Raw genomic sequence first — 23001 nt, forward strand, 5'->3', positions numbered from 1 at the left:
ATAATAATAATAAAATAAATAAATAAAACTAATATCTGCAGAAGACAAACAAACTCCTCTATCTTCCTTCTACTCAATTATATGTATTCCATACTACCCTTGATTCTTATGTTAATAGGCTGTATGTGAAAGAAATGGTCTTTGGGCTCCTAGCCATATGTTCTCTTTGAAGAAAGCTTCTGAGAGACATAAAAAATTAAAAGGTATTGGCCCAAACAGGACCTAGGTCAGTTAGCCTTGAAATTATTTAGAGAAACTTGAAGCAAATATAGTCAAAGGACCTAGGGACCAAACAACCAAGCAAGAAATTAATTATAAAAAGACATATCAAAAATATATTTCATCCAAATAATACAAAACTATTTGGATCTCCAAAGCTACCAGTCTAGTTTTGGGGAGTTTCTTTTTCTGTCTGGAAATTCAGCTAAGTATAATTTGTTAAAAAAAATCTTGCACGTCAGCTGAGTGCAGGACTATGAAAAAAAAGAAAAAAAAAATCTTGCACAAAACATGTTCAGGTGGAATTACAGGGAACAAGTCATGATTGAATTGGGAAAAATGACACAGTGTGTAGTGTCAGGATTTTTTTTCATGAATATTTTGGCAATTGTCTCTGCTCAGGATGCTATAACAAAATACCATAGACTGAATGACTTAAATAACAGAAATGTACTTTCTCACAGTTTCAGAGGCTGGGAAGTTCAGGATCAAGGTGCCAGCCGATTTAGTTCCCCAGTGGGGACATTCTTTCTGGCTTGCAAATAGCCACCTTCTTGCTATGTCCTCACGAGAAGGAGAGAAAGAGAAAGAGAATAAGCTCTCTAATGTCTCTTCTTATAAAGGCACTAATCTCATCATGAGGGCCTCAGCCTCCTGACCTAATCTAAACCTAATTGCCTCCCAAAGGCCCCATCTCTAAATACCATTACATTGGGGCTAAGGGCTTCAACTTATGTATTTGAGGGAACACAAACATTCAGTCTATAACAGCAATTTAAAAATGATGTATTATTGCAGTTCTGGGTAAGATGGAGTGAGTATACTCCACCCTGTCTTTTTGACTGATATAGCTGTAAAATCCTAGATAAAAATACATGAAACAGATACTAGAGGACTCTGGAAGATAAAAAGTAGCAGGCAGACAAGAGAAGAAGATAAGAATTCAAGGTAGTACTGAAAAAGCAATGAATTTTCTGTTTTTGTTTTTTACCTACCAGAATCCCCTGGTCTAGATGTAAGGTACCCTGAAACTCAGAAAAGGCACGAGGGCACAGACAGAGCTCCAGGAAGAAAGGTCTCACATCGTTGATCTTTAAGGAACTAAAAAGTTAATCAAATAAACCACAAGCAGAAGAAAGGAAATAAAAGCTAAGAGAAGAAATGATTAAAATTTAAAACAGAAAATTAATAGCAAAAAAATCAATGAAACAAACTGTTTTTTTGAGAAGACCAATGAAATTCACTAATCTCTAGTAAGATAAAGAAAAGGCACAACTTACCATATCAGGAATGAAGGAGAGGATATCACTTTAGACACAGTAGGTATTAAAAGATAATAAGGGTTGATCTTCCCATCTAGTAAAAGAAAAAAAAAGAAAATTAAATAAAAAAGATAATAAGGGGATACTAAAAACAACTAAACACAATAATAGGACAGTCGAGGTGAAATGGACTAATTCCTCAAAACAAACTACCAAAACTCACAGAGAAATTAGATAACCTGAAGAATCCTATAACTATAAAGAAATTAAAGTCATAGTTTTAAACCTTTCAAAAAATTTTTCTAGGCCCAGATGGTTAAACTGTTGAATTTTACCAAACATTTAAAGATGAAATACCAATTCCACACAAACTCTTTCCAGAAAATAAAAAAAGGAGGGGACACTTACAAACTCATTTTTATAAAACCAGGATTACCCTGATACCAAAGCCAGATAAAGATACTACAAGAAAAGAACACTGTAGGCCAATATCTGTCTCGAACAATGATATAAAAATCCCCAACAAAATATTAACAAATTGAATCCAGCAGTGTATAAAAATAATTACACAACATGACTGACCAAGTGGGGTTTATCTTGAAAATAGAAGGCTGGTTCAATATTCAAGACATCAATCAATGTATTTCACCATATTACTAATCTAAAGAAGAAAAACTACACAATTATATCAATTGGTACATAAAAAGCATTTGACAGAATTCAACATCCATTCCAATAAAAAATGCTCAGCAAAATAGGATAAAAAGGAACTTCCACAACCTCATAAAGGTCATGTACAAAACACCAACATCTACTATCATACTTAGTGGTGAAAGACTGAATGCTTCCCCCTAACATCAGGAACAAAGTAAGAATGCCTTCACTCACTATTGCTATTTGACATTATATTGGAATTTTAGTCAGTGGCATTATATTGGAATTTTAGTTAATGGCAAGAAGATAAGAGGCATACAGATTGGAAAGGAAGAAATAACATGTCTTTATTTGTAGATGACATGATTGTTTACATAGAATCTTAAAGAAGTTACCAAAAATGTTCCTAGAACTGAGTTAAGTAAGATCACAGGACAAAAGGTAAACACAGAAAAAAACTTATATCTATATACCAGCAATGAACAACTGGAAACTGATATTTTTAAAACAATACCATTTACAATAGTTTCAAAAATACTGAATTACTTAGGTATAAATTTAACAAAACATGAATAGGATGTATATGCTGAAAACTATAAAACATTAATGAAAGAAATCAAAGAAGACCTAAATAAATGGAGGGACGTACCATGTTCAGAACTGAAAGATTCAATTCCACAAACTCATCAATATTTTAACTAAATTTCATTAAATATCCCAATAGAATTTTTGTAAAGATAGCCAAGCTCATTCTAAAATTAGTGTAGAAATCTGAAAGAACTAGAAAAGTCAAAATAAGTTTTAAGAAGAAGAATAATGTTGAAGAATCAAACTACCTGATTTTAAATTGTACTATAAAGCTAGATTAATTAAGACTGTGTGGTCTTGGTGAAGGGACAGACACTTAGATCAGTAGAACAGAAGAAACAGCTCAGAAACAGACCCAAACAAACATGGCCAACTAATTTTTGACAAAGGTCCAAAAGAAAGTTTTTTCAACAAATGGTATTAAACCAATTGGACATTCATATGCTAAAAATTGAGCTTCAACCTTAACCTCATACCTTATACAAAAATTAACTCAAAATGTATCATAGATCTAAATGTAAAATTTAAAACTCTACAACTTTTAGAAGAAACGTTTAGAGAAAATCTTCATGACCTGGGGTTAGGCAAAGAGTTCTAACACAAGAAGAAAAAAGATAAATTGGACTTCATCAACATTTAAAACTTTACAAAAGATACTGGTAACAGAATAAAAAGGCAAGTTACAAACTAGAAGAAAATACTTGCAAATCTCATATCTGACAAAGACCTTATATTTAAACTATATAAAGAATTCCCTAAACTCAACAGTAAGTAAACAAACAACCCAACTTAAAAATGGGCAAGGCCAGATGATATGGCTCACGAATGTAATCCTAGCACTTTGGGAGGCCAAGATGGAAGGATCACTTGAGACCAGCCTGAGCAACATAGCAAGACCCATCTCTAAAAAAAATAAAGAAAAAATTAACTGGGTGCTGTGGCATATGCCTGTTATCCCAGCTACTCGGGAGGCTGAGACAGGAGGATCCCTTGAGACCAGGAGTTTGAGGTTGCAGTGAGCTTTGATGATACAACTGCACTCCAGCCTGAGCAACACAGCAAGACCCTGTCTCAAACAACAACAACAACAGGCAAAAGATTTGAACAGACATTTCACCAGAGTAGATAAATGGATGGCAAATAAGCTCATGAAAGGCTCATAAAATGATGTTGATATCATTAGTCATTAGAGAAGTAATAATTAAAACAACAATGAGATACCTATAACAATAACTAGAATAAAAACTACTGGTAATACTAAGAGCTGGTGAGGATGAAGAACAAATGGAATGCTCATATATTCTTCTGGAAATGCAAAATGATACAGCAACTTTAGAAAGCAGTTTGGCAGTTTCTTATAAAGTTAAAAACACCCTTATCATATGACCTAGCAATTCTGCTCCTGGGTATTTACCCTAAGGAAATAAAAACTTCTGTTCGCACATAAACCTGCACTCAAATGTTTATAGCAGCTCTATTCGCAATTACCCCAAACTGGAACCAACCCATATGTCCTTCAATGAGTGAATGGATAATTGTGGGATATCTATACAATGGGGAACTATTTAGGAATGAACTATTGACATCCAACATCTTCGATAAGTCTCAAACACATTATGCTAGTAAAACAAGCCCCCATCTCAAAAGCTTAAAATACTGTATGATTTCATTTGTGTGACGTTCTCAAAAGAGACAAAATCATAGTGTCAGAGAACAGATCAGTGGATGCCAGATGTTGGAATGGAGGGAGTGGAAACAACTACAGAAAGGGAACACAATGGAGTTTTTTGGAGTAATCGAATTGTTCTGTATCTGACTGTGGTGGTGTTTATATGAATCTATTCTTGTATAAAAATTCACAGAACTATATACACATACAGAGTCCATTTTACTGTATGTTAATTTAAAAATAAAATTAAAACATGATGTGTTGCTATTTTAATATTTGAATACAATCTTTTATCAGAATAAGTCTTACCACTTAGTCTTTGACCTTGGACAAATTACTTAACTTCTCTGTGCCCCAGTTTCCTTATCTGAGGATAATTATAGTACTTACTACATAAGTTTATTATGAAAATTACAATGAGTTAATATATGTAAAGCACTTAGTATAGTAGCTGGCACTTATTATTAATAAGTGCTATATAAGTGTTCATTAAATAAAATGTACTAGGTTCTTATCCATATCCTTACAGGTATGCCACCTGACATTACAACTAATTAAATACCCAAATTATGTTTGCTGACTCATAAGGAATTTTACATTTATTAATAAAAATAAGGTTCTGCATGTGAGTCTTTCCCTCAAAACTATGACAGAAATAGTTTGTAGTACCCAAGCTTTGTCAGGCTCCCTTTCTAATTCTAGTTCTCTTGCTATTCTCTGCATTTACTTCATTCACTGAAGTCTTGATCCCCTCAAACTTATCCATGAGGGTTGGAATCAACTTCTTCCAAACTCATAATAATGTTGATAATTTAGATCTACTCCCATGAATCACAAATGTTCTTAATAGCACCTAGAATGGTGAATCCTTTCCAGAAGGTTTTCAATTTACTTGGCTCGGGTCCACCAGAGAAATCATTATCTAAGGCAGCTTTTAGCCTTACAAGATGTATTTCTTCAATAATAAGACTTGAGGCCGGGCGCGGTGGCTCACGCCTGTAATCCTAGCACTCTGGGAGGCCGAGGCAAGCAGATTGCTCAAGGTCAGGAGTTCAAAACCAGCCTGAGTGAGACCCCATCTCTACTATAAAAAAAAAGAAAGAAATTAATTGGCCAACTAATATATATAGAAAAAATTAGCCAGGCATGGTGGCACATGCCTGTAGTCCCAGCTACTCGGGAGGTTGAGGCAGAAGGATTGCTTGAGCCCAGGAGCTTGAGGTTGCTGTGAGCTAGGCTGACACCATGACAATCACTCTAGCCTGGGCAACAAAGCGAGACTCTGTCTCAAAATAATAATAATAATAAGACTTGAAAGTCCAAAGTACTCCTTGACCCATGGGCTGCAGAACAAATGTTATGCTAGCATGAAAACAACATTAATCTCCTTGTATTAATACATCTCCACCAGAGCTCTGGGTGACCAGGTGCATTGCTAATGAGCAGTAATATTTTGAAAGGAATCATTTTTTCTAAGCAGTAAGTCTCAATAGTGAGCTTAAAATATTCAGTAAGCCATGCTGTAAACAGATTGCTGTTCTCCAGGCTTTGTTATTCCATTTCTAGAGCACAGGCAGGGTAGATTTAGTACAAATCTTAAGGAATCTTGGATTTTCAGAATGGTCAAGGAACATTGGCTTCAACTTAAAATCACCAGCTGCATTAGATCCTAACAGGAGAGTCAGCCTGTCCTTTCAAGCCAGGCATTGACTTCTCTCTAGCTGTAAAGTCCTATATGGCATCTTCTTCCAATTGAAGGCTGTTTTGTCTACATAAAAAATCTGTTGTTGCCAAGTGCAGTGGTGCCCACTGGTAATCCCAGCTGCTGAGGTGGGAGGATCACTTGAACCCAGGAATTCACGGCTGCAATGAGCTACAACAGCGCCACTGCACTCCTGCCTGGGCGACAGAGTAAGACCTCATTTTTCAAGAAAAAAAGAAAATCTGTGTTTAGTGTAGCCACCTTCATCAATTCCCTTAGCTAGATCTTCTGAATAACTTGTTGCAGCTTCTCCATTACCACTTGCTGCTTCACCTTACAATTTTGTGTTATGGAGGCAGTTTCTATCCTTAAACCTCACGCACCAACCTCTGCTAGCCTCAGACTTTTCTCCTGCAGCTTACTCTCTCAGCCTTCATAGAACTGAAGAGAGTTAGAGCCTTGCTTTGGATGAGGCTTTGGTTTATGAGAAAGTTGTGGCTGGTTAGATCTTCTATCCAGACCACTGAAACTTTCTCCCTTTCAGCAATAAGGGTTTCACTTTCTTATCATTCATGTGTTCACTGGAGTAGCACTTTTAATTTTCTTCAAGAACTTTTTCTTTGCATTCACAACTGCAGTAACTGGTACAAGAGGCCTAGTTTTTGAACTGTTTCAGCTTTCAACATACCTTCTTCACTAAGCTTAATCATTTCCAGCTTTTGATTTAAAGTAAGAGATGTGGAACTCTTCCTTAAATTTGAACACTTACAGGCCACTGTAGGGTTATTAATTGGCCTAATTTCAATATCGTTGTCTCAGAGAATAGGGAGGTCTACAGAGAGGGAAGGAGATAGGAGAATGGCAGAGGTTGGTGAAGCATCCAGAACACACACATTTCTCAAGTTCACTGTCTTATATGGGCACAGTTAATAGTGCCCCAAAGCAATTACAATAGAAACATCAAAGATCACTGATCACAGATCACCATAACAGATATAATAATAATAAAAAACTTTGAAATATCACAAGAATTACCAAAATGTGACACAGAGACACTCAAAGTGAGTACATGCTGTTGGAAAAATGGCACCGATAGACTTGCTTGATGGAGTGTTGCCACAAACCTTCAATTTGTAGGAATCGCATTATCTGTGAAGTGAAATACACAATAAAATGATGTATGTCTGTATCTCAGTTTCAGAGGAAGACACTCAGAAAAGCTGTCTGACATGTGACAGGTCATGGAGCTGGCCCCTCTTAGTTAATACTGTCATAATTCAGAATTTCTCAAATATTGTATAAATAATAAAATGGAATTTTATTAATTAAATCATTACATAAACACTTAGGATTATAATTTTATATAATTAGTATTATAATAGTATAATATATAAATTATATTATAATGTTATAATACTTAGTTATAATAAATAACATGATATTAAATACTGAATAAAACAGCAATAATCTGCATCCTGCATCATTCAAACTATTTTGGCAGAGGCTATATTTGTTCTTCACCTACCTGACAATATGTTTGGCAACAGTTTCCTGTGTTAGGTACAGAAACAGATTTTGGGAATGATCATTAAAATGAGGTGTCATGGCCTCTACCTTCCTATGTAATGAAGAGGAAACAGAGTACCCCTGCAGAGATTTTTAGTTGTCTTCTCTTTTTGGCCTATGAGTGTGGGTTCAAGTATTAAATCTTTGTGATTCATTGAACTAAAGAAATATGATTACTCATCAAAACTAAATAAAACACAATCCTTATATTTCATGGCTTTAGATGCCATTCATTTAAACTGCTTTACCTGTTTATTTCTAAGAGTCCCAAGGAAGGGATGAGGGAGGGAGGGAGGGAAAAGGCTTCTTAAATACTAGCCTTTGAGGACAATATTATGACAAACTATGGAAAACCAGTTTATCTAATATAAGTAAGACTAGATGATGGGTAGATTGGAATGTAGAAGGTGAGACACAGTCTAGCCAGAGGTTCAAGAATACCTGGGCAGAATTTTAAAGCTGCTTTTAAGAATTATTAGCATCATGTCAGCTTTTTACAAAACACTATAAGGGAAGCACACGCTGTGGGGGGAGGGTCAGCCTTGCTGTCCTTTACTGTCCCCTTTTCTGAACCCTCATTAACCTGAGAACTCAGAAAATATAAAGAAATGGGTGTGGGAGTGTCTCTGGCGCTAGGTCTCACTGGGGCATTCAAAGCTCTCAGAATGTTCCAGTATTTAAACTCAATAAGCAGCAGGCTAGAAGTAGAAAGGTTTGTGAAACTCTATCAGGTATAATATTTTGCAGTTGAATGAGACTTTGGGCATACTTAATTTGTTTCCGTATTTCTGTAACTCAAGTTATAGGTTTTGTCGTTTTTTTAATTTTTTGTTTTTGTTTTCTTACCCCTTTGTTTAGTTTTTCTGGTTCTAGAAACAATGACAATAAGAAGCGGGGGAGGGGAGATTTTAACACTGGCGTGCCAGTGCACTGCTGCTGGGCCCCTCTGGGTGAAAGGAGAAGCCCTAGTTGATATTTCATACTTAAACACCCAAAGTTGGCTAGCTTTGCCCTTGTCTTTGCCTTCGGAAGATGTATTCAGCATCTGGACAGGCTATATCATTGCTTTTGCTCAGTAAACCTTCCTCAATTTTAGAAATGTTACTATGAATTGCATATAGCAAAAAAATTTTTTTAAATATGTTTTATGCTCAAATGAGTTAAATTTTATATGAAGAATAACAGTTCTGATGTTATGATAGTCCCTGAGCGTAATATGAAGGTTGTGGTTTGCCGAGAAAAGATATAACATGCGAAGTATACTGACTTCTAAAAATCTTAAGTCTGGTTCAGCATCTCACTTTTATCTACTGAACTAATCTCTTTTTCTTGTGGAAAACCCACCTAACAACCTCAGTAAGGAAGTTTTCTCTCAACAAAAAATGAATGGGGATAAAATATGGGACAGACCTCTAGCTTAGAAAAAAAAAAAGATCAACAGCTCTACAAAGACTTGTAATTTTTTAACATGTTTTGGTCTTTCAAACTCCATGAGACCAAGAACTGTATGCTCAATACATGGCTGTTATTAGACAGATGGGAATAACAGTCAATATTAATGATGGTTTATGGTGAACTGAACAATACCCACAGTTATTTTCATGGATTGATCAATACTTTAAACTTATCTTGGGGTGATAAGGATGGAATCTTATAGGTTTTATATAACTATCATAAATGGTTTATAGACTACTGATCAGTAAGACTCAGCCAGAAGGATGGATGTATTAAGGTTGGGAATGAGAAAATCAAGAAGTCAAAGTTATAGAGAGACACGGCTTCTTCACAAGTCAGAGAAAATAAATATTTCAGACAAGATGCATGGTTGAAAACTTGAGAGGTAAAGTCCTCATGCAAACACAAAGTAGATAAAAAAGGATGATTGTCCTTACAGATTCCTGGGAATGAGAATGTCAATTCATAGTATAATGAAAATATCATCTGAGGTATTTACACCAGCATGTTTATTGAGCACTTGCTATGTGTTAGGCACTGAGCTCAGCACAGTACATGCATTGTCTTATTTAATTCTCAGTGTAAGTCCATGGCATGTGTACTGTTATTTTTCACATATATATTTTTTTGGGGGAAACTGAGATTTAATACTAATTCAAGAATAAAATGACCTCTAGCAATCACTGCAGTGGCTATTTTTCCCATATTAAATATGAGGAAAGTGAGGTTGAGAGCATAAGTAACTTGTCCAAAATCACAGAGCTAGCAAATAGCAAATCTTAAATTCAAACCCAAGTCTGTAAAGTCCATGTTCTTATCTTTTTTTTAATTTGCATAGAAGTGGAGAAGTATAAAGTCCATGTTCTTTAACCCCAATTAGACTGGTTTCTGATAGACAAACCAGGAGCAGACTTAGCATGACAGGGCAATAATATAATTATGGTCAGTAAAATGGTTTGTTTCACATACTTTACCTTTGCATCATTTGTCTTTCCTCCCTCTTTTTTCCTTCTAGTCAGGTTAAACGTACAGGAATGGGGCCTGAAAAGCCCTGTTAGATATACCAGATTTGGAAAAAAAAAAAATCAATGAGCTAAAACATTTGTTAAATTCATCCTATGTCCTTGGCATCCTCTTTTCTCAAGAAGTTCTTATCTGCTAGGAGAATACAGGCCTCAACAATAATTTTGTAAGCTGAGTACTGTGCCAGTGCTAAGCAAGGTGAATTATGGGAGCTAACAAAATGGGCACAGATTTCACTGTACTTGTGCTCAGAAAATAAAAGGTCTCAAATTCTTCTTATCCATTTTAGTTATGCTTCAAGGTTACAAGTTATTCTGCCTAATAGAGTCAGGTAGGAGGGGAGGTTTTACGCAGTCTTAATTTTCAAACTGTTAAGCACCAGTACATACTATTTTCTAAATACTTTAAAGGACATTTTCCTAGAATCAGGTAAATGAGAGCAAGCAAGTGACCTACTTAGAGCAAAAATTGCTCTGGGTTATAAAGGATGGGAAGCCAAGTGCATCCTGGAAACCACAGCATCTGGTCTTGTTTTATGCCTCATCTATCAATCTGTTGTTATAGGAATTGAGAATTAAAATTTCAATTACTGTTTCTTCTATTTGAGATAGTAACTCTATATCTTTGTTATTCTTACCTAATCCTTCCCACCTCCTCCTCAATTTAAGAAACTACATGGGAGGGCATTTATGAAAGTCCATTTATGCCTTAAAACTTTTGATGAGACTATAGTAACATTAGACATGTTCTAAACAATTCTGTTGTTGCTCAATCCTGACTTTTCACAGATAGTATCATTTTAATAATACTGTATTAAAGCTAAACAACAACAGATATTTTAAGTAAATATCTAAGTTCTAGAAAGTGTTTTTTGGTAGACAATTAGAAAATGTACAATTGGCAGCACTGCGTGAGAAAAAGGGTTATATAGAATGTAAGATTGTAGGTAGTGCTACCCTGATAACATGGGAATATTATTAATATATATAACTCATTTTTACATATTTGAGTGAATATGTAAAACTCAAATTTTACATATTTGACTTTAAAATACACTTATTTTAAATTATGTGTAAAGTTTCAAAATACAAAAGCATGGAAAGTAGATTTACAACGTGTCCTTTGAACTTTGCTGTAGTCCTTCTTTTAGCTCTCTGCTTTTTATAGAATGGAGCTATCAATTCATCTTTCTACTTCTTCCTATCTGTTGAAATTTTAATTTTCCATTATTTTTGCCTTGATTCCACCTTACTCTTTCTATTTGAGCTTCAAGCACTAAATCTTGGTCTTTCTTTGTGTTCATGTGGTTACCTTTCTTTCTCCACCCATTCTATTTAATTTATCCCATCGCTTCCTGGTCTTTTGGCTAAGGTCAAGTGTGGCTATTTAATTTATCTTGTCAAAATGATAATTAAGATTATTCCTTTCTGATGCAATATTTTAAAAACAATCAAAGTTACCACATGACTATTATTACTGGCATAATTATTGCTATATAATTTAATCTATTTGTTGAAGTTCTGCTCTTTCTAAATCACTGTCAAGTGAATTATTTCTAATGAGCAATGAATAAGGTCAGGTTTACTATATTTACTTATCCATGGATTTTAGATTTGTTTTTCCTTCTAAAGGGATTTTATTCCAAACCTCATCATGAGGTTTCTTTGCCTTAATTTCTTAATGTATCTCAGCTGGCTTAATGGTTCAGATGACCAGATAGGCCTTTTGGGCTAAATTTTTGCAAAAATACATCTAAAGTCTATACTCACTAGGGCAGAGTTTCTCCAAGCGTGGTCTCAAACTACCTATAGCCAATTCATCTCATCTTATTGATTGAGAGGCTTAAACAATAGAAATTTGTTTCTCACAGTTCTAAAGGCTGGGAAGTCCAAGATTAGGGTGCTGGCACATTCTGTGTCTGGTGAGGGCACCCTTCCTGGCTTGCAGACATTGTATCTTCACATGGCAGAGAACCAGATGCTTATTAAAAATGCAGATTCCTGGGCCCAAACCTAGAGCACTTAAATGGGAGCCTTTAAAGCTAGGAGTCAGGAATCTGCATTTTGCCAAGTTTTCCAAGTTAATCCATATGCAATGAAATTTGAGAACTAATCTTAGGAATCCCCCCTCCCACCAGGTATCTAATACGTTGACCTTGGCTGCAAAGCAAACTAACCACACCCCATCCAATAATAAAAATGGAAAATTCATTATCATGGGGGAGAACTGCTGTAACTATTTTAGCACATGTTGGCACAAAAAATACATTTCAAAAAACCCCCCAATTTTCTATAATAAATATAATAATTATTTTTAATATCTTGATTCTAACAAAGAGGGACGGCCCATAAAGTCTACAAAAAAATCTGTTGTTATAATATCCTGATAAATATTACACATAATGAATTATTCATTGAGCCCCTACTGTGGGCCAAATACGGTATTTTGTGTTGCCAGGGATTATATAAAGCTATCCTGGGATGAAAAGCATATGTTCACTCTGATCTGTTCTGGAAGAACCTAGTTGATTTGGTGATTGCTGGAAAGGTATGTGAAAAGGCAGTTATTTGATGTCTTAGGGCCTAGATGTAGGAACTTTCTTAAGGATTTGCTAAGTGGAAGCATTAGATCCAAAAGGTGTTAGGTATAGGCATTCGGTTTATAGCCAAACCGCTGGAAAGGGAACAAAAAAAAGCACTTATTTGTAGACTCCTATGGTAAGCCTTGATTACTTTATCCAACAACTTCCATTCCTGTGCAATCATACCTTAGATATTAGGCAGATGAATTAAGACTAGATGCAACCATATTGAGAGCTCCACCTCATTGCAGAATTCATTTAGGATGTCCTTAGTGAGGTGACCAGTTCCTTGTGACTTGCCTGAGACTTTCTCTGTTTTAGCACTGAAAATCCTACATCCCAGAGAATCCCTCAGTCTCAAGCACACTGGGTAGATTGGTCACCCTAGTTCTTAGAGTAACGCAGGTGAAATTCTTAGGTGAATCAGTTTCACTCACTAATTATGAAATCCATTACCATCTTGAATTTCTTAGCTCATTTTCCTTAACCAGTGAGCATGATTATCCTAGCGTACCACAAAACCTAGGTTTCTTTCCTTCAGTAACTCCTCCCTTTTATCCATGTCAAATCATGTCCCTATGAACCTCCCAAGTAATAACTAAGCTTGGAATCATCCACTGGATCCACTTTAGAGTCTCTTTCAAGACTGCTGAGCACAGATGGCCTCTGTTTTGAGTGTATGTATGTGGACATTGTCCTGGTCTTATAATCTTCCTGTTCTTCTCAAAGGATCTATTTCACTCTCTAAATAATCAGTCTAGTACTCCCATATCTAGCATCACAATAATTTTTCAAAAATTATATTATGAATGTAGGCACATACATATATGAAGCCTTAAAGACAAAAAGGTATGGAAGTAAAACATGAAACACTTAACAGTACTAAATTCCATTCTGAATGATTCTTGTCAATGAACTTAATTATAGTGTTTTTGAACACTCACACATCCCTTTCATCCCATCCTTATCCATTAAAGTCTTGTGATTTTTGGCATTTCGTGGTCTTACCTCTTTCAACTAGATTTTAAAATTTAAATATTAACTATTAATAGTATTAAGGTACCACCTCAAAGATAAAATGTAAGTGCAGGGTTGAATTAGATGGATCTAGGTTCCAAGGAAATTTTGCCACATACTAGGTGCATGAACTTTGGAAAGTTTCTGTAAGCTTTAAACTTTCAAATTTGCTCATCTATAAAAACAGAGAAAATAAATGTCTAGTTTAGAAGATTTTGGGGGGAAGAATTTAGATTATGGATGTAAAGCACATGACAGCATATTGCCTGACCCCTAGTAGACATCCACTAAATTGTAGGTATTATCTTCACTACAATACAAATTTGTAACTAGTAGCATTTGTTAATTCAACAATCAGGCTGCAGAATTCCTTAGCCATCCAAGACGATGCCTCAAATAGAGAGGCACAAACTGCTTCCCTGAGGAAGAGGAGGGGAACTGTCTCATTACTTTTAGTCTCACCGCCTCTATCTTAAAGAAGTGATGCCTCTTATATGTGAGGACAGTGTCTAATGCCATCTGCCTCCCAGCAGTCTGTGCTTTCAGGTGCTGGCTTTCAGGTTTGTTCCCTTGGGTCTTCTTGTGTCAGGTCATTCATTCTGGAAAGAGGAAGGGGTAAAAGAAAAAGGGAAGTCACCAAAAAGCAAAATCTGTCACAGGATGCCCTATTCTGTCCTAGCTACCCGTCCTGCCTGAGTGGGCTGCTAAGTCGTTTCGCTGAATGATTTTCAAGCGCCACCCCCAGGTGTTTGGCAGCACAGAAATAGGGGAAGAGGGTGAGCTCACCCTAGAAACTGAAAGGCAGATGGTGAAGGGTGGGGGTGGTCATGTGCGTCTGCGCTCTGGCTAAAAGGTACAGACATAGAGCTAGCTGTAGCGTGAGAGTTGTTTGCACGGAGCGGTGGGAGTGAGTCAGGTTCAGGCTGGAGCCTGGGAAGAATCTCCTTGAGGGGCACGCAGAGCATTCCTGCACTCTCAAAAGGACTCCTGATTTGTCAGGGTTGTGCCTGGAACCCACGAGCAGGGCAGGGACTTCTTGTGATACGCGCCTTCCCAAATTCAATCTCGGACACGCAGTAGCTAAACTCAGAGCGTTGGTTAGTGTGCTGCTTGCAGACACACTGGCTTCGCAAAATGCCTCGCCCAGCAGGTACCAAGTATCAGGTGCGCCAATTCGCTCCGGCCGCGTCCCACGGCCATTTCTAAGACTAAGACTTCACCCTTCTGCGCGCCAACGGCCGCAGGTCGCGCATGCTCGCGCGAGGGGGCGGGCCGCGTCTCCCGCCGGAAGTGTTCTCGCTGAGGCGGCATTTCCTTCCTGCGCGAGGCCGCCCGAGGGCTTTTGCTCCCGCTGTTTCTGCCCCCGGGTGAGTAGCAGGTTCCTGCGGGACCTCGAGGGACAGGTGTAGGATCCCGCTGAGCTCCCTCAGGGACCAGCTCTGATCTGGGACACCCAGCCGGGACACTCGCAGTCCTCCCACGGCCCACCTCAGTGCCGCCCCCCAGAGCCCCGCAGCCTTTAGTATCGAGCGGATTAACCTCCAAGGGCGTCCGGGGCCTCGCGATGGCTTCCGGCCCAACCTGGGCCCTTGGGTCTCGGTTGGCTCTGCCCCGGAGATTTGTGCCGTTACCGAGGAAATCTTTGTAGGCAGCCTGCTCAGTGGGGGCTTGGGGTCGTTCTGGGAGATCTCAGAACCAGACTTCTGGGCGATGGTAGCTGGACTAAACCAGATCTGATTGTCGCACTGGCGCTGCTACCGCCTTGGGCAAAAGCGAAAGTGGTTCTTCGGGGCTGGGCACTCTTTCGCCGAGGAAGATGGTGTTAATAATAACCTGCCCTCTATGTGAAGGTTGGCAGGCCTTCATTGTCATAGGTTGTATTCAGAGGGCCTTGATGTCTTCGAAACTGGGACTTTGAGTTTGGGAAACCCTTTGTAAAAACACTAGTGAATTATGAGAGAAATACTGCAGTGTGAACGCTATAATCTCGTCCTTTAACCTGTCAGTAATTTGCTCATGGACAAGGTAGTACAATTTCAAAGTTTTCCACCCTGAAATGGAGAACTCCTTAAAAAGAGACTGTCGGATATTATGTTTGCCCAACAAGTAACTATAAATTAGTGTTTTGCGATATTTCTTAGTTGTACATAGCACTATCTTTGTGTATGTACATATTTTTGTGTTATTCGTTTTGTTGAAACAGATGTTTAATACAAGATTGAAATACATTTCCTCCTGTTGTATGCACATGCGACTGTTATTATATATTCTGCTGTAATGGTATTGTTACTGTATCGGTCTTACATTGCAGATATATCAATACTATATGAATGATAGATGAGTGTACAATAAAGTGTATACAGTTACAATCTACAAAACAAGTTTCAGTTTCATTTCAGAATTTTGAAGTCATTTAAAAAAATGGACAACTGTTTTAGAGGTGGCTGGCCTTAATAAACCTAATTTTTGAATAGGAAAATATATAAACAGGGGTTTTATATCTTGACATTTTCTATAGGATTTTAAAAATTCTTGCTATTGACTTTGGGATGTGCTGATAGCCCTAATTTGTCCATGTAGTTCAGTGAACTTCCAGTAGATGGCAGAGGATTACTACCAAATCAAACTAAACAAATGAAAATGTTTTTGGAATGCTACCACTTTTCATACATTTAAGTTAATAAAACCCTTAGATTGTCCAAATTGGGTTATTTTCATCTAAGAATATACCCTTCATAATGATACCACATATTCCAACCTCGTTTTCAACTTTACTGTGTCAGAATAAAGACTAGAAAAGCCAGCTTTTCACTTCCTGTGAGAAATGAAGTATTGTGTAACCTATTTTTTGGAGTCCATGCTGATGGAAGCAGCACACCATTTTGTTATATGAAGCGAGATTTTAGTTAGGTGACTTCTCCTTCTGGCTCCTCCCCCCCCCCTTATAATTAATATAATAATTGGACAGTGTTCCTTGAGTAAAGTAATTGTATCTTAGCCTTTATTGTATATTCAGTATACGTGATATATAAATGTTAGATAAGTGCTTGTTGAATGAATCAAATCACTTAACATCACTCGGCCAAAGTTTCTTCCTCCAAGTTGAAGGCTTTCGATAGTTAATTGTTAAGTTTAAATTAAATAATTAGTTATTGTGAAGTGAGTGTCTCCTGGTAATGGAGAAGTGTAGACCCTTGACTTTTGAAAATCCTTCAAAAGTCTGGCAGTGACTGTTGGAATAATCAACTGGGAGGTTTTTCTTTAGTTGCAATTTATCTGTTGAACAGATAATTTCTGAGTAGCCTCTGGTTTGTGTGTGACAAACACACAAAAGATGGATAAGTTATAAATGTTGTTTATAAGGATTTAAATTCTAGCTGAGTAGAATAGATATCCTAAAAGTTCAATAATGATTAAAAACAAGACATTTCTTAGGATGGTGTAATAATGAGTAAATATAGAAGATTAATGTGATCTGGAAGGCTTCATGAAGCACATAAAGTTGATTTTTTGAAGTTTGGATAGAATTTGACTAATCCTAGATGAATAAGAGGAAATGGCCCATCTAGGATACCAGGTGAGTACTCCCAAGGTAAAATACCTGTGGCATTTTCAGATGATAGTGACTCCAGCTACTGAGAGTTCCCACTGAGAAGTGAGAGAGAAAATGCTTCATATTGACTCTGGAGCTAAATCAGGATAGTCTTGAATCCTTGGGAATCCTGGAAAGGAAAAGCTTTGGGGTCTTTTGATTAGGGAAAAGGAGTATATGGTTTTGAATGGAGAGAAGGTATATTAGAGGAATTAAAAAATTGGAGCTATTCTAGAGGGAGGGAGGTAAAGAGAATCTTTAGTAGTAGTGAGAAGAGAAACAATAATTTTGGAGCTGGAAGGACCATCGATTAATTAATCTACGCAGTACCTAATTTTTACCTGTTTCCAAGCCATGTGTACAAATTCTGGCTTACTCATTTTCATGTGAGTACAAAACATATATTCTCTTTTTCTAATAAATCCCATAGCACTCAGCACAGAACTGAGTATAATGGCTTTATTTGAAGCTGGGATTCTATCTCCCAAAATGTGATAGTCATGTCATCCCTAACTGGCTTATTCTGCTGGATAGTTATTGCCCTTGACCAGAGTGCATATCTTCTGTAAGCCTACCTTTGATTAACATAGCCGCTCAGGGATGTATGTAAAAATAAGTACAGAGTGCTCTATTGTAGTGAATTGGTTGGTTAAAAATTTTTGAAAGTTCTATTGCTTCATATTTAGATGGGTTGTTGGGAGCAATAGGATGACTCAAAAAATTTGTCACTTACCAATTGAAAAAATGGCATGTTTAAATTTAAGCAGTCCTTGAAAACAATTGAGGAAAAAATGAGTCAGTTCACAGTTTAAATTTCACTCTCAAAAATTACCTAGTATATATTACACTTAATAGAAGAAATTCTTACCATAAACATTAGTAAAGTATTGTCGGGCTGCCTTTCTTCAGTTGGATTAGTGTTATAGTTGATACTTTTCTAGATTCTCTAAAATAGTTATTTAAAACTGTTTGAAAGAATAAATCCCTTAAATAGTTATTATATTTTTTAAATAGAATTATTAGTTTTACTACTAAATAAACCTTAGTTCTTAATCTACTTCAGTTTCCAAAAGAAACTTAAATGTATTTCTTTACTTAACATTTAAAAATCCATTTCTCCTTAAAATGAAACACTTTTTTTAAGGTAGGTAATACTTCAGTTTGACTAAAATTTAGTTTTTCTTACTTAGCTTAATCTACTTTATTACTCTTCCAGTTTTAATATAGTTGTTACCTAGTAACGTTTCTGTTTGTTTTTTAAGGTTAACAATCAAGATGGTACATGCTGAAGCCTTTTCTCGTCCTTTGAGTCGGAATGAAGTTGTTGGTTTAATTTTCCGTTTGACAATATTTGGTGCAGTAACATACTTTACTATCAAATGGATGGTAGATGCAATTGATCCAACCAGAAAGCAAAAAGTAGAAGCTCAGAAACAGGTATGAAATGTTTGAAGATCATTTTTCTTCTGGCTAGCAAATATTTTCCCCCAAACTAAGAATATAATAGAATTATAAATTAATGAGAAATTCTATAAGTTGCATATCAAAATGTATTGGTATATGTATTTAATTTCTGTTTCATTATTCCTAAAAAAAGTATTCGTTTATCAAGTTTCTTTCAAACTATATAAGCAACTTATGAGAAAAAACAATGAATAAAAATGTTGTATTTTGTTGTGAACATCCTCATTAGAATATTTTTGTCAGCTTATAAATACAGGAGTCTAGGTAAATTTTTCAGCAGACTAAACAAAAATATTCAGTAATTATATGCATTTCATTTTGTATTACCTTTGAAATGTGGATAATATTGACAAGCTATCAATGTTTGAATTACTACACTAAAATCTCATCAAGGATTTGCTTTAGAGTTTTTCATTGTTAATATAAAGTTTAGCTTTTATTTTTTTATTTTTTTATTTTTTTTTATTTTGGCATATTATGGGGGTACAGATTTTAAGGTTTCAATAAATGCCCATTTCCCCAAGTTTAGCTTTTAATTTTTCACCTGCTGCCTCTTATGGTTATTTCCTTATTAGAATGATATATTGTTTGCCTTTTGCACCTCCTCAAACATTAAAAGCCTAGGAGTCTTGGAAATTTTTCTTCCTGTTTGTTAGGTGGCTTTTCCCTTCTGACTCTTATTTTTCTTTTTAATTAATACAATAACTGAATAAGATATTCATATCTTATTGACGGTCTTAAAACTTTTAGTAACTGAATAAGATATTTGTATTCATGGATTTTTAGATTTGTCCTCTGAGTTGTGACTCTGATATATTCAATAAATTATTGAGTTAGAAGCAAACGATTAGTTCCAAGGAAAAAGATGAATAAATCTTGATCTTTCAGAACACTACAGGCTAGTGTGGGAAATAGGGATGTAAATAAATGGCTACTTTGCAGTGTTACACATAGCTCTTTAATCAGTAAAAAGTAAAAATCATAGTTTCATAAACACTACAGTAAGTATACATCTGAAAAGCAGTTTAGGCAGTTATGAATTTATTTCCTGAAGTTGGTTATAAAATAGTTGACTTACAGTTTAGATGATATAATCAACCTATTCATAAGTCACTAGGAAGTCTGGCTGGGGTAGATTTTGGGGTTTTGTTTTTCTAAACTAATTTGATTTTGTCCATTTGTCAACCTGAGTGTAGCTTTTTTCTCTTCCACCTGGATTAGGAAAGTCAGTTTAAGCCTGAGTGCAAAATATTGGTAAGTTATATCATTTTCAGCATTTTAAAAAGTAGGGGTCTTACTGTTAAACAAAGAAAATTTTGTCATTCTTTTTTTATTGGCTTCTAGGAGCTCCTGGGATATAAATGTAGAATACTTGTAGAAAGCCAAATATATTAATAGCTACTAAGTACTACATAAAGGGACAGTCATCACTAAGCTTTTATTAAAAACTATGTGTATAGTATTGTTCTAAATGTCAGATATATAAAGTATTAGATACAATGTCTGTCCTCTTAGTGCCCATGGTAGGAGAAAAAAATGTGTCAATGATAATATAAACTATAATAGTAAATAGCATATGCTAGTTGCCTAATGAGTAGTATAGACGGAAACTGTGGCTTTTAGAGAAAGGAGTAGTCACCAGTGATTGAGGCAGTTGAAGATGGCTTTATGAAGGAGCTTGGCCTCTGGGATAGGCAAGGATAATTTTTAATAGAACATGAACAGGAGTTATGGTGGGAATAGGAATAAGAAGCCCTGTTAAAGAAGCAGTAAATATACAGTCAATTTGGGAGAGCAGGGCTTACATAACTAGTAGAACCCATAGGGAGAGGTGAAGGCTACATGATCAAGAGTCCTGATTGTAAATTCGGAGAAGAGAATTCTAATTTTCCTTTTCTCAATTGTTTTAATTTTTCGATGAGTAGACCGAGATCGACAAAAAAAAATGCCACAGCATTTTAATAGAAGTCCATCATCCATTGAAAAGGAGGCATACTCTTCACTTCTAGCATTATCCCATTCCAGAGTAACTTACCAGTGTTTAAAACATCCAAGGTGAAAAGATTGTCGTGGGATTTGTTTGGCTGAGGGCTATAGTTTCTTAGTTACCCTTCCTCTTGTCCTCCCTACATCTCTAGCCAAGTGTCAAAATATGCTATTGACCAATTGAAGACTTCTGTATGGGTAATAGTAAACCATTAAATATATTTCAGTGGGTGAGTGATATGCAAAGCAATATTTTAAGGGTATTTGAAGTTATAGTAATATATAGTAGGAATAGGAGTCAGGAGAGACTGGCAGCAAGATCTGTTGCTTATAGACTGCAACAGTCCTGGCAAAGACATGGAATATGGGGATGACAAAAAGAATGGAATGGGTAAAATAGACTCAAAATAAAGAATGCAGAAAAGACTTTGTGATGATGTGGGGAAAGGAAAAGGACATCTTCCAAATGAATCAAAGATTTATCTAGATTCCTCAAAGACTCATCTTTTATAGAGGTTTGGAAACTAATAGGGCAAATTTATGAGAACATGACATTTGATTTGGGCATACTGAGTTTGTGTCAGTAGTAGGAATTCAAGGGAAAATTTTGAAATTGTAGATTTGAATCTCAGAAAAAAGGTTAGTCCTAAAAGTATGTTTCCTAATCAGATGCCTTTAAGTAGTTGTAGCCATTAGAGCAGTAAGTCTCAACTAGGATGTAGTAGGCTGTAAGATTATTCCTGTGTATGGATGTATCATTTGTAGGGCTTTTTCCAAGCCACTTCCCCATTTTCCCCCTACCGCCATCAAGATTTATACATTCAAATGTTTGTTGAGAGTTTCTGATGTAATTGTCATTATAATAAATGTTAATGACTGTATTGAGTGATGAGGTCTCCAAAGGAGATGTTCTTTAATATAAACCAACATAAATGGTAAGCCTTGATACATTCCCTTCCTTTAGGGAATGGAAAGATGATGTGAAGCCAGTGGAGAATGAATAGTTCAGTAGAGGTAACAAGGTACCTGGACTGATTCTTCTGCTGAAAACAACCAAACAAGCTTGATAATTTTTTTTTAAATCTTCTTGAAGGCATTCATAAGGTATCAAGGGAGTACGAAATTCAGGTAAAAAACTTAAGGCAAAAATTCTGAAAGGTAAGGTGAGCTTTGATGGCCAGCTTTCACCTTCAGGGAATTTGCTAAACCTACTGAACTTGAGTGTCTGTTTTTATGATTCAGAGGGGCTCAGGATACAAGGCACAGGGCCCATCCAACATAGGGAGTCTCCTGGATGATACCTCTATAAATCTAGGACCCCTAAAGACTATTCTGTCTGTAATATTTTATCTAAAGACAAAGATGCAATGTTTTAAAGATGAATGGTTTAAAGAGAGAAACTTAAGCCATATGATAGTTGAAGTGACACATCTGAAATGTTGAAAAGTATAAAGTAAAAAGATAGAAAATACATATACCACACAAATACAGGAAGAAAGCTAGCTAGACAAAAAGAAACTGTAAGGCAAAGACATTAGAGAAAATGAGGTTCATTCCATTCTGATAAAAGATTCAATTCACCAATAACTATAACATTTCTATATTTGTATGCACCTATTAATATGCTTCAAAATATATAAAGTAAAAAAATGAATTACAGGGAGAAATTAGAATTACAGGGAGAAATAGGCATCTCTGTCATCATGTGAGATGTTTTTAATATTTCTTTTAGTAATTGATAAACAGATTTTTTAGAAAATCAGACAGGGTATAGATTTAAACAAAAGCTTTATCTAGTGGACATGTATAGAATATTGTACCCAAATAAATGCAGAGTACATATCTCAAGCACACATGTAAGATTTGTGAAAGTAAACCAAATACTAGATTATAAAACAAATCTCAAGTTTCATAGTACTATAATTATCTGGGGAAATCACTTGTATAAAGTCACTTTGCCAAAGGAGGAGAAGGATGTGAAAGAGAATTGGTTGTAATGTTATATTAGATCAGTCAAGGAGAAAAGGAGCTCATTAAGAATAGGGTCTAAGAAAGCAATCAGTAAGTTTAGTGAAATCATTAAGGTTGTAGAGAGCAATTTCTATTCAGTGTAGGCAGCAAATACAATTTGAAGTAAAAGAAGGTAGTATTCCAGAGTTTGGGGAAAAGAAGAAAAAAGGAAAAAGTGAAGACGGAGGAGGTGGACAGAGCTACCTAAGAGGA

General features: G+C 35.9%; 1 protein-coding gene and 1 long non-coding RNA gene across 6 annotated transcripts in view; one reads left to right on the forward strand and one right to left on the reverse strand.

Moving 5' to 3' along the window:
* LOC105870313 (uncharacterized) overlaps positions 1-14331 on the reverse strand; it is a 28329-nt gene extending 13998 nt beyond the window's left edge. For 2 of the 3 annotated variants that reach the window (XR_001153556.3, XR_012922891.1), the window contains exons 1-2: positions 14199-14331; positions 1500-1575 (exon numbers count right to left, since the gene is read on the reverse strand). This is a non-coding gene — a long non-coding RNA (uncharacterized LOC105870313). Of the gene's footprint in view, positions 1-1499; positions 1576-7129; positions 7244-14198 lie in introns of all 3 variants that reach the window. The other variant, XR_012922892.1, reaches the window with a different exon arrangement.
* The window catches only part of ATAD1 (ATPase family AAA domain containing 1), a 61128-nt gene that overhangs the window by 1791 nt on the left and 36336 nt on the right, over positions 1-23001 (forward strand). Inside the window, exons 1-2 of one of the 3 annotated variants that reach the window (XM_012762895.3) lie at positions 15019-15103; positions 18591-18765. In XM_012762895.3, the coding sequence (XP_012618349.2) occupies positions 18604-18765 (162 nt within the window). In that variant the 5' untranslated portion in view covers positions 15019-15103; positions 18591-18603. Of the gene's footprint in view, positions 1-15018; positions 15104-18590; positions 18766-21742; positions 21907-23001 lie in introns of those variants that run through there. The other 2 variants (XM_020280566.2, XM_076009997.1) reach the window with 2 other exon arrangements.

This window comes from Microcebus murinus, chromosome 14 (genome assembly GCF_040939455.1).
Source record: "Microcebus murinus isolate Inina chromosome 14, M.murinus_Inina_mat1.0, whole genome shotgun sequence".
NCBI classification, from domain to species: Eukaryota; Metazoa; Chordata; class Mammalia; order Primates; family Cheirogaleidae; genus Microcebus; species Microcebus murinus.